General features: G+C 38.8%; 1 protein-coding gene across 6 annotated transcripts in view; it reads left to right on the top strand.

Moving 5' to 3' along the window:
- Nucleotides 1–3,476: 3,476 nt before the first annotated feature.
- Nucleotides 3,477–13,059, top strand: part of PBX1 (PBX homeobox 1) — a 71,899-nt gene continuing 62,316 nt past the window's right edge. For 4 of the 6 annotated variants that reach the window (XM_053468739.1, XM_053468740.1, XM_053468743.1 and 1 more), the window contains exon 1: nt 3,478–4,042. In XM_053468739.1, the coding sequence (XP_053324714.1) occupies nt 3,852–4,042 (191 nt within the window). In that variant the 5' untranslated portion in view covers nt 3,478–3,851. Of the gene's footprint in view, nt 4,043–13,059 lie in introns of all 6 variants that reach the window. The other 2 variants (XM_053468742.1, XM_053468744.1) reach the window with 1 other exon arrangement.

Raw genomic sequence — 13,059 nt, forward strand, 5'->3', positions numbered from 1 at the left:
GTAACTTTTTGGGATTAGAGTGCAAATGTTCACAGGCTGCCAGAGAGGCGGATCCAGATCCCCTGCAGCGCTGCGGGGGATCTGGATCTTAGTCTTGTAGTCAGACCTCTACTTGAGGTCTGATTATAAGACGACCTTGAATATAAAACGAGGGGTATTTTTCAGAGCAAAAAAACTTGTCTTATAATTGAGCAAATAGGGTATATATGTTGAGTGGATACATACATATAGAGCATGAACATCTTACTGAGGTCTTTCATGTGTGATAATATGCACAGATACATTTATTAGTGTGCACACATATAGACAAACATGAACAGAGATGCGTGGATAGAGCTTGTATTATGCATAAGCCAGTTGTTTGTAAAAGCAAAAAACAAAGATGTCCAATAATACTTGTAGTCACTGTCTAAATACAAACATAAATACCCACAGCCCCGTGCAAACATATTCAAATAGATTCACGCAGCCCTGTCTCATTCCTGCACACCAGGCCTCAGCAGTCAGAAACACTTTAAATATTTCCCGTAGTCTTTTTTTTTTGAGGAGACGCCGTATAGCGAATTACGGTGGCCTGTAAAATGTAATGACAGTGATATTTCTGCTCACAGATACTTGTTTGAGAGCGGCTGTAAATACACCCAGTGGTCTGAACCGATGTCTCTTTTGTGGCTGATTACAGACTTGGTTATAGGTTCGCCAAGGGGAAAATAGTTCTTAGCAGGGAGAGATTATCATCTGAAAAGGCTAGAAATTAACGACTCGGGTCAGTAACATCATCTACCCAGAGCCTAGCATTGTCTGAGGATATCCAATTACTGCCTCATGAAGTATATAAAGCTATTCCATCGGTTTTCTCTAGTGCACATTAGTCATTTTATTCAAGCTTTGTAGGATTCTATTGACTATTGTTGTAATATTTGGAGAAATAATCGATAATAGAAGCCTATGGATTCAGTACATAGCTTTTGTATAAACATTTCTACAGTTTAATAGAAGGTTATGTCCATTCCACAGGTGATGTCTTCTGAAGAGATCAGTGAACTCCACCTCAAGAACTATGAGGTTTCTCATGATGGTTTGCAAACAACATCAACAATGCAGGCCCCCCCCCATTTTATCACATGACAAAAAAAGTGGGTTAGACAACATCTCAAAACCTCTGATGGATCCAGCTCGATCGATCTGCAAGCGGACATAGATATTATAAGGATGACCCATCTGGCAACATGAAAAAAAGAAGCTGAGATATTAATGGCTTTAAGAGCTTCAAGATAGGAAGGGGAGGTATATGCCTTCTTCTCGACCCTGTGGACACCTAAGAAGACCATGATGTTTTGGAAGAATAGCAGATCTTTATGGCAGTGCTGTCCAAGTTTTGGTGAAAAAGAGCCACATATATTTACTGTTATTGGATCATATCTCCAGTAATGTCACCTACTGAAGATTATACCTTCTACCCTTGCTCTGCAGCTCTAGATTATATATGTCTTTATATAGTGCAGTCTATTCATTAACAGAAATGTACAGAATTATGCAGTGCACTATGGTAATTACTGTGTTGTAGCGCTGTAGTAAAATAGTGCTGCATATTCAAAATCACAGATAGAAAAATCGATCACGTGTATTCGATTAGGAGCCTTGAAACCGTATTGCCAAAAGTTCTATGGAATCTCTATAAATATTTGTATGTAAGACAAATATATATATATATATTTGAAATAATTTCCCAAAAATCCCTTCTATGCTGTTTCAGAATTCCACTGAAGGTAAAAAATAAAGAGTTGGATGTGTTGTAAGAGCACACTTGCTCTTGTTTGTAATTTGCTTGTTCTCCCAGGATTAACATTCTACCTGTGTTTACATTCATTCTTCCAGCCCCGTATAGCCTGCTTTGCTTAAAAGATCAGATACAATCTAAGAGTGTATATTTGTATGTATATAGATATATATATATATTATATATGTATGTATATAAATTGTCACTATAATGACTATAAAGGGAGCCATAGAAGACCAGTGCGGGGGGTCAGTAAGTTTGTCACCTGTTGTGATAACAGACTTGAACTTATAAAGGTACTCGAGAAATCCCCAAGGAAAATGGTATTACAGCAAGCAAGATGGGATGGAATAAGTGTTATGACTTTGTCCCTTGTAAAATAATAATACATATAACTTGGTATAAGGGGCAGCATAGATTTCAAGGAAACACCTGGGAATTTTAAGGCATGAGGATAACCCGGGGGGAACATAGAGTTATTATTTATCACATTTAAAAGGTTAGCGTGTGCCTTTGTGTAGCTATGAGGTTATGTTGAGACAATGCATTGGGAGGCTTTTCTGAAAACGGGTGGAAATTATTTGACTACATTTTCTTGAATCAAATTATTTTTAACTACGGTGAACCCCCCCCCAGATAAAAACAGAGGAAATGTATATTTTTGTGTTGCCTGTTGTACAGCGCTGTGGAATATGATGGCACTATATAAAATGAATCACGCATGCTTAATGCAGAACTACATTTACACGACAACCTTGTTACCCTCTCTAAACCTCCTTAAAAAAAGAAAGCTGAGTTATAGGTTTTACGATTATTGACAAAAAAAGTCCATTCATTTTCTAGAGGGCGCGATTTATTTAACCCATTATAATCTGAATGAAATAATTTATACTGCAGTCATGGGGTGATTATCAGCCCGCTAGTTCCTTGTAACTGGGTTACTATGTCACACCATCAGTCATGCTATATATATTTATAACGCTTTGTGATACGCTGTGATTTAGATGCCATATCGGTTTGTAACCATATTTCTAAATGACCGTATCGGTGTGTGTGCGTGTCTTACTATGTCTGCATGTATAGGTGACCAGGCTTGCATGTTTTGAGTATACCCATACCTGTCTACACGATTACTGTGTATATCTACATGTAAAGTAAGGACGTTTTACTTTACTGGGAGGGTGGTCAGTAGGTTGAACAGCTTCCCAACAGATGTGGTAGAGGATAACATAGTAAGGGATTCTAAACCTGCATGGGATAGGCACATAGCTCCTGAATCTAAGACAAGATATGAGTCTAGATGGGCAGAATGGTTCTTACCTGCCGTCAAATTCTATGTTTCTATGTATATTCTTATTATTCCTCCCCTGCACCCTGTTTGTATGAATGTCCCCACATGTCTATCCCTAGCCTGTGTGCTGGGCACTCTCCTGCTGTACGCACAAACACTGCCCGGCTCCTTTAAGACTCTTGCTTCTGGCTCCTTTTTTCTTCTTCTCTCTTCTTTTCTCTCTTTCACATTCCCCACCTCTGAACCTCTGTGATTGACAGGAGAAAAGCAGAAGAGGGGGAGGGGAGTGACCTGGGAGGCCACCAATCTGGTGCCACACAGGGAGGTGCGTTACCTCCCTCTCCGCCAATCAGCGGGGCGAAGGAGGAGGGGGACAACCCATTCTCCATTCTGTGCTGTGTGTCAGCTCTAGAGGAGAGAGGGATAGACACAGGAGGGAGGGAGGAGAGCAGAGTCTGAGCCCAAACAAAAGCAGGACACCGAGCTGTGTGGAACTTCCCTGCTCCGGTACAGACCCCACCCTCCCGGAGCCCCATCGGTGGGAGCTTTTCGGCTCTACCTGGATCCTACCCGCACGTCTTCTTGACTTGTCCGGATCTGGACGGATTCCTGTGCCCTGGGATTAAAAGGAGGGACCCACAACAAAGACAGGGGAGAGAAGAACAATAAGAGTTCCCTGTGCGCCGCTACAACAGCACGGGAGCTGCAGAGCACACACAGGGTGCACAGAGGGTGCTGCAGAGCACACAGGGTGCTGCAGAGCAGGGCTCGCTCCTGGAGATGGATGATCAGCCCAGGCTAATGCATAGCCACCCCGGGGTGGGAATGGCAGGTCACCCCAGCCTGTCCCAGCACATGCAGGATGGCACTGGAGCCACCGAGGGGGAGGGAGGCAGGAAGCAGGACATAGGGGATATATTACAGCAGATCATGACCATCACTGACCAGAGTCTGGATGAAGCACAGGCCAGGTGAGCAGACTCCATGTATTTACAAACATTACTGCGATCAGCCGGCAACTTGCGCACACGAGTCTCCCGATCGCCTGAATATATAGATGTATAGACTCCGTGCCATGTGTGCGAACAGAGTTGGCACTGTCTCCAGCAGCCAACATCACATACACTGCTGCGCAACGCGACTGCTTCGAAGGCGATCCTTGCTGGAAACCTGAAAGCAGAGAACCGGCAAACTATGTATCTGCCTCCTCTCCTGCAGCTTATTTATACTTTAATATATATATCTATATATCTATGTGTGTGTTTATAAATATATAAATGTATATATACACCGCAGCTACGTGTTTACAATGTATCGAGTACATTGCGATCTCCTGCCATACCCATCAATCACGAGCCTTTTACTCGAATTCTGTGCCTATGTTTAAAAAATAAACAATTTTAGAAAATAAATTGAAAGTGATAAAAACAAAAGGACCGAGCCCTGCAAATATGATGCCTTCTGAAGTTTTTCTAAAGTGTCTTAAGAGTGTTGCCCTCAGGGCCTCTAATAACTTCTATGAGAGAAATCTAATACACCTTATTATATATATATTATATATAAACATTATAAAATGCATACTATAATATAGTACACACAATACATACAATAGTCACATCCTTCTTATACTGAAGATAAACATGCCCAAGGTCACTAGATCTACTGTTTTTCCTTATAGGAAATGTTTTTGGTCCCAAGAACTGTGATATAGGGGTCATCTCAAACTGTGATGCAAGAAGAGATTTTAGATTTTCTTAAAGTATTTGAAACAAGCCGGTCCTTCATCAGGATGATAAGTTAGGGGGGCAGATCATCGGGCGATATAAAACCCCTTAATATTTTTTGAACTTGCAGGAAAAAACTGTAGATCTGTTAGTTGTCGAATTCAAAAATACTTGGCCCTGCCTGTAGTTCTATATGGTCCCAGATGGCATTTGACCTTTGACCTCTTCAGTTTAAGACTATGGGCTGTAGGTCATTTTTTTTTGGTATATTTAAGTCTCCCCTATCAGCCCTGAGAGGCCTTTTGTTTTGTTTTCTTTTTACATTCCATTTAGCCCATTACCCTTCTAACCACAGCCTCTTTTCTTTATATTAAAATAATATATACCATCCACTCCCTCCAGACTCGACCTATTTTAATGTATATGTTTATCCTTTTTCATATAAATATCGGAAGTGAAATGTGAAATAAATGCATTCTGTTTTTCTTGCTGTGGCCCGAGATGCAGCTCGCATGCAGTATAGGTTTTTAACTTCTCGGGAATGTAACAAAAATAGTGTGTGTGTCAGTGCTTTAATGTGTAGCGGGTACGAAAGCAATTTCTACGTCATTCATATAATGTATGTTATTTTTTTATATACATAATATATATATATAGGTCACATTGCACAGGGATTTGTTTTTAATGTAAGCAGCGGTCCATTTTAGATGCCAGTTAAGGAGTGAGCGTGTATAAGAATGCACGCACACACGTATATATACATTGATAAGCTAGCCGTTTAAATCAAGGGTTAGGGGTGACTAGCTCTGTGTGTATGGAGACCAAATAAACGACATTCCATTTATTTATATAGCGCCCGCAGATTCTGTAGCGCTGTTACAACATAGGACAGCGAGAAAAACATTAACACGCGTTAAAACATACTGATACAGAAGCAGAGGGCCCTGCTCTTGTGAGCTTACAATCTACAGGACGCAGTGTGGCTGTATTATTGTAATAAATATATCAAAGAAAGCAAACTACTATGGGGTATGTTTTTTATTTTATATTTTTATTTTATATTTTTATTTTTTTTACAGAACCCTACAATAGACTATGCACTAACCATTAATATCATGGTATCTTGTGTGTGTAAAAAAAAAAAAAAAAATATTATATATATATATATATATATATATATTACACTACAATAGACTATACAGTAATATTATTGATAATTGTATAGTGCGAGTTATATTAACATTGTTGGTAATTATATAGTGCCAATAATTTGCACACTACACGACAAACCTAAACTGACAAAGACAAATATTTACAGAGGCTTCGGCATGCAAGCATCAGGGTAAAATGTATATGTATACATAATATGGGCAAATGATTACTGTATATGTGTATCATTGTGCAGAACAGTATGTAATGTTTTCCTTATTATAACCTTATATAGGACAGTAGTGTGTATATATATATATATATATATATATATATATATATATATATATAGCGCTATAATAAACAAATATGTGCACAATTACTGCTTATGTTACCGTGTATTCTAGAAGTGATACGAGATGGAGAAAGGTGCAGACACCGTACTGTAACAGACCTTCAAGAGATGTTTACTTGAGACGTATATGAGCGAACGTATCCGTACATTTTATGCATAGCACAGATACTGGACTGTTGATTTATTATTATTATTCTGGTTTAAAATCTTATTATACAGAACGTAGGTGCAAAACACACAAAAGGCTGGAAAAATACAATTAATGTTTATCACTCAGTGGTATATTTTTGAAATGCTTTAGTTGAGGGTAGATTAGCAATCTGCCTAAAATCACCCACAGAAAATATATTTTTTATTACATAAAGTAGCGGATGTATACATTTTGGACTGTTATATATATATTTGTGAATGATTCTACATTGCGTAATAAATCTTGACATTTGCAGTTTATGTGGGGGTTTGCTATGTTTAGGTGCAGAGCCGGATATTTTATATTTCTCCGTTTGTCCTGTGTGCAAAAAAAAATAATGGAATGGAAAATATGTTAAACGTAAATGAAAACATATTTTTTTTGGCTAGTAATGTATTATAAATGTGTGTGTGTGTGTAGATACGTGTTTACCGAAACAACACACTCGCACGCACACACCACGTCCGGTAACACACTGTTACTCTGCGGTTTAACTCCGGATAGTTCTTGCCGTGCGTTACCTTGGCTATTCTGTTTGTTCTTGGGGAGGGAACCTGTTACGTTTCAGCGTCATCCCTGCTGGACCCTTCGCTGCTCGGTCACGGTTATTTCAAAGCTATTGACGTTAATGCGTTTTTGAAAGGTCTCGCTGCTTTAGGAGGCTTTGAATCTACCTGGAGGCCTTCAAAAAAAGGTTCCGTTTGTATTCCGGGTGATCTAGAACCCTGGCCGGTTTGTTCTTAAACAATAAGAATTTGTTATTTGTCGTGTTGATGCCGTACGGCAGAATGCAATAGGGCTTATTAGTTTTTTTTTTTTTTTTTCTTGGCAAGTTAGAATTGATCCCATAGAAAGAAAGTTGAATTCAGGTGGAGAGTGCGGGGGGGAAAAACATGGGTGGGGAGTACAGGGAGGAGAACATGGAAACGCACATTCCACGCTGCGTGCGAGTAGGAAAGTCAGATTATGTAGGTGCTGTGTGTGTGGTTGAACATCACAAGAAGGCACATCTGAAGACGTGAACAGCTCTTCTCTGTATATCACAGGTACATATATCCTTCCACAATAAATAGGAGTAGAATCGGTAACTGTCTTTAGATTGCAAGCTCTGGCGAGCGAGGCCCTTCACTGCTTTTATGTTTAATTAGATCAGTCCTGTGCATAAATTCGCTGTACAGCCCTGCGCATCGTGTTGGCGCTATACAAATACTAGACCATAATAATAGAAATGGTATGCCTTCAAATATTAATACAGTCGCATTGCTCTGTAATGCACAGAATGCACGTGTTTAGCTTTTCTAAATCAGTTTAACCGTTTGTTTACCCGTTACGATATCTTCATATGATATCGTAGTGGTGGTTTCCAAATTCTCAGAAAATATGTAATCGGTAAGCATTTTAGACTCCAGCTCTCTGACCTCATAATATATGTGATTTCGTGTTTAAATCCATTTGGCTTGGAGTCAAGGGGGTCAAAGGCATCGCAGTTTTCTTCACTTAGTGGGATGTGTTGAGAATTTCCGCGTTACCACACTAGGGCCCCTTCGGCGCTTCACAACGCATCATTTCCAAGGTATTTTTGTTTTCATCTAAGTGGAAACTCATTGTTTACAGAATAAACTGCATTCAAACGCGGGTCGGTAACATGGTAGAAACGTGTCCCATGCGTTCCGTTGCCCAGTCGAAGTATGTGCCGGCCCCCAGTTGTCACAAACGTTTTTCCTTTCTTTATGGAAAGGCAAGTTTGTGGGTTATGCCCTTTTTTATATGATGTGTACACTATAACACTATTTTCTTTTTATTCTTCACAATCTATTAGTCTTCTATTTTATGTTTTCTATATCCTCGCACTTCTTAAATTAACCAATTAAGGTTAGCCGACTTAGTGAGGATTAGACCCTACTAACAAATCCCTATGTGAGCATGAGCGCTAACTATACCACATCAGGATTTAAATGACTGAATTTTACCCATTCATCCAAAAAACATATCCCTAATATGCATGTCGGCTAGCTGTCCAAGAACATTCTAGAACTTGATTATAACATATATATTTTAATCTATTTTTTTTTACCTATTTATAGTAAGGTCTGCATTTGTACCCTGTTTGCTGTCTAAAGGTTAAGCTTTAATTAACTCCATATGTTCTCTCTATTTATTTTGGAAATGAGAGGCGGCAATCATCGGGGGATTGACTGCTTACCACCCCGCTTCTAAGTTTAGACAGATAGATGTAATTCTTATTGTGGATCATATATATTTTTTTTGGTCTCGTTTTCTCCATCACGTAAAAGTTCTTACTGACCGGTGACATTTTGACATTTCTTTATTTGTTTAGTTACAAAATATCGAAATCCTTTTTTTGTGTTTGATCCTGGATATGGTGACAAAGTCGGTAGAATTGTTTCCTTGTGTGTTCAGAACGTGGTAGAGCGTTCTCTCCATAATATACATTGAGCGGCTGCAAATTCTGTGCTGCGGTCATATATATAGTAAAATTCTTCCAATCTGCATATCAAGAATAGGTAGTGTTTAACGTAAAACATGGTTTTATGCTTTTCTACAGATCTCAGACGAGGTGCCAAGACCCAGCAGTAGTAATGGATTTCCGGATATTTATATTTGACTTCAGTTGGTTAATATAGTCCAACGTGTTTAGTGCTTTAGAGGTTTGTGAAGTGGGCAATCTGGTTTTCCTTATCGGATTAGTGCGTCGTTCTCTCCCCTGTGCCTATGATCTATACTCCGTATACTTTGGCGTACTGAAAAGTTGCAGATTCCATATTGTGGTTTAGTAACATTCACAGTGTGTGTGTGTGTGTGTGTAACACACACACATGTATCGGCTTATTTCTGGAATTCTATAACGTGTCCACCCATCTGTAGTGCGTTCTGTCATGGTTTTACATATAATTGTATTACACTAAGCTATCAATGCCATGTGCGGTGTACCGCCATGTTGTCATATAAATTGAAGTCCCATCACAATATATTTAAAAAGATCACAGCACTAGGGTCCTCAAAACTTTTTTTTCACCTTTCCTTTCTTGTTTCTCATATTCAATATTTGTGTTACCTTAGTAACTGCAAGTACGTTGTCATAAAAATCACAGAACTGGCCCCTTCCACGCAGAGATCCCCCTCGTAAATTGTATTCTTCTGTGTCATGCTATTTATCTTCTCTTGGTTGCCAGTATCCTAAATGCAAACAGGTGTGTCTACAGCTATTAAAGAGCCATAGACGGCGTAGGTCCAAAGTGGATGGAGAGCTGGGTATTGGCTTTCTGCGTTTGAGATTTGAAATGTTTTTCTTAGTTTTTTTTTTTTTATAGATATTTTTTCAGAAGACGGTAGTTTTAGAAACTTTTATTTTTGGTTGGGACACGAATGGCTGTAGTAAAAGCTCATCTTTGGGCTTAGCAGTGGCTGCCTTGGCAGAAAAAATATGGTAGTGTTTGTGGACGTTCTGCAGGACTTCCTGGTCCCTACAAAAAAAATATGAAGCTGGCTCCCGGTTTGGTGTGTCTGGCTCCAAAGTTCAATACAAATTTGTCCAGCCCTAACATACTGTATGAATGGGTAGCTGGTGGTTACGGTCTTCTCAACTATCGTTGCCTACTGCCAACTGTAGATTAGCCCCACAGAGGCCAAATAACATGTCCCCTATTGATGTGAATTGATTATTAACCAATTGAGACTCCGGCATTTTATGTTCTAATGGCTAGGAGGTCTTTATTCTAATACATTTTTGTCACTTAAGGTCGACGATATAGACTAAAGGCTTAGTTCATCTCTGTGAGTGTCTATTCTCGCTCGTTAGCTTGACATGGTCTCCAAAGAGACATTTGATACTGTTGATGTTCACCATGCAAATATAAAGGATTGTCCTTTGGTCCCTGACATGCCACGATGAGTCTGAAATAATCCCAACTCCTTCCCGACAAGCCCTTGTATGTTATATTTGTGTTACCTAACTTAATGCATCAAGGCAGTCTATTAGATATTGTAATTTATTAAGGTGCATAATAACTACTAAATAATGTTTCAACTGATGATGCTAACATTAAAGATCATTTAACTCACTTTCTGATTTCACGCACAAAATAATAAAGTATTATTAGTATATTAATTCTGAATATATTTCACTCTCTTCTAAATGTCATCATTAGTTAAAATTCCTCTTTTAGGAAATTACAACTAGACAGGGTTACATGGTTATTATTTGTTTTATATAGCGCCATCATATTACGCAGCGCTGTACAATGGGTAAAAATGACATAATAAGTAGTATATAACATAACAACTCGACTCACAGAAACAAGAGGTAAGGAGGGCCCTGCTCAGTGAGTTTACAATCTAAAGCATACATCTGAATTAACACATGAAACTTGGATTGATGGTTCCAAAGCATTTCTCATTGACAAGGTTTGCTCTAATTAAACATGGCATTATAGTACGAGGAAATGAAGGCATTTTACTTTACTGAGGGGATGGTAGTAGATAAGTGGAACAGCCACCCAGCAGAAGGTTTTAGTTTTAAACCTGCATGGGACAAGCATGCGTTTGTCCTGAGTGTAAGGCAAGACCAAGGGCTGATCAAGTCTGTTAAATGAATAAAATAAACAGACTAAATGTGCCAAATTGTTCTTGGTTGCCATTGAGTTCTGTATTTCTACCCTTATGGCTTTTCGTTCTGTTTTGAAAGCCGCGTAGACTTGTTTTCTCCGCTAGTAACAATGCACAAGCACAAGTCCACTTTTGCCAATAGCCTTTCGTTACAGTGATACAATTTCAAAGAACACATAGGCTTTTCACTGCTTTCGCATTACCAGTCAGCCGTCTGAAGAACGTATCCAGAGCCGAGTGTCTTGTAACATGATTCCAGATTATAATTATGGCGTACAATAAACTACAGTAACCAGAAACTGTGTTAAATAGAAGAACGGTAATGTGGCCCTGTACTGTGAATTTAATAAAACATGATGTGGCCTCCTGCTTGTAAGAAAATAGTATATTTCCAGCGGTAAATTAATTCATTAAGTGATGTCCAAGGCTACATGGCGATACTACTGAAAAACATGGTAGATAGAAACCTTCTATAGCTATACCTTGAGACATGCTAATGATATATAATATAAATGTATGTATGTGTGTAATATATATATCATTAATATTTCAATATGCAAAAAACGTTGTGCTATGTAAACCTGAAAGTCCGTGAGCACCGTGACATTTATCAGCCTTGTCCCGGTCGCATCTGCTCAGATTGTTAATTGGTTGCCTTAAAATCTATTCAATTCCAGAAATGATACACTATGCAAAAATCAAAACTATTGGGGAAATAATACTCTCCTAGAGTTATTATTGGCCGTAAGCCAATTATTTTATATTGGTGGCAAAATACCGCATGGGTGGTAATTCTGCTTGTGCCGTTAACCATACTTTGATTAATGATCATTGTCTGCGTGTGCCGTGGGTCTCAGATGGGGTTTCCTCAGAGGAGTTGGTAGGAGTGAACTCACCTTAGCCTTTGCACTGTTGCCTTTTTCCAGATAATTTAAATACAAGATGTTTTAGATCTTTTTTTCTTCATAGTAAGGTTGAACACAAAAGACACGGGTCACTATTATTGATTATTTAATATATATCGCCTTCATATTCCGCGTTGCTGCACAATGGGTAAACGGGACAAAACAAGTAACATAAAATAACATAAAAATGTGACTTACTGAAACAACAGTTAAGGAGGACTCTGGTCAAACGAGCTTACAATCTAGATATCTCTAATTGCACTTTAGTTGAACTACTCTGGATATATATAAAGGGCGAGGAGGACAAACTCTGAGTATTGATGTGTCCCCTATTATAAAGTCAGCTGGCCCCTACGCGATCGCCTGGGAAGGGTAAATTGATGAAATTTGCCGAGTATCGCTGGAACGGTTCTATCTGTGTCAGTCTATTGTTCATTTAGCGTTCCTGGAAGCTCTTCAGATTAGATCGTGCATGTCCTGGGTTTTTAAGGGTAATCTCAGTCGTATTCTTAGGGTCATGCACCTTGTAGCAATTTCTATACCCTGGAACCAGTCTATTGCCAGGGGGGGTCAACATAATTTGGCCTTTTATTGATTTGCCTGTATTCAATCAGTGGAGTATTTTCAAGGATAGTAAAGCCTTATACGAAATCATTGTATTAATGAATGTAGATAAATGTGTAGTATAGGGTGACCAAATTTCCCCTGGGAGCTCGGGGCAACTGTATACAGTAGGGTTGTAGGATACATTTCTTCACATAAATATCTCCAGTTAATTGGGCCTTCCGTTCCCGTTACGCTTTATAAAAGATAACAAATCTACAGTTCCATGCTTTCATTTTGGTTCAAAAAAATAAAAAAAAATTATGGCGATCTTCAGGAACACTATAGCAGGATCTGGAAGGGTTATGAGCTTCTGCCCAGATTTCTTCTACATTGATTACCTCTTTTACCAACAATCGGAAAAATACAAGTGAGAAATGATTCCCTTTAAGAATTCAGGATGTTAAAAACATGGTACCATGTATGCTCATGATTT

The sequence above is a fragment of the Spea bombifrons genome, chromosome 6, assembly GCF_027358695.1.
Source record: "Spea bombifrons isolate aSpeBom1 chromosome 6, aSpeBom1.2.pri, whole genome shotgun sequence".
Classification (NCBI taxonomy): domain Eukaryota; kingdom Metazoa; phylum Chordata; class Amphibia; order Anura; family Pelobatidae; genus Spea; species Spea bombifrons.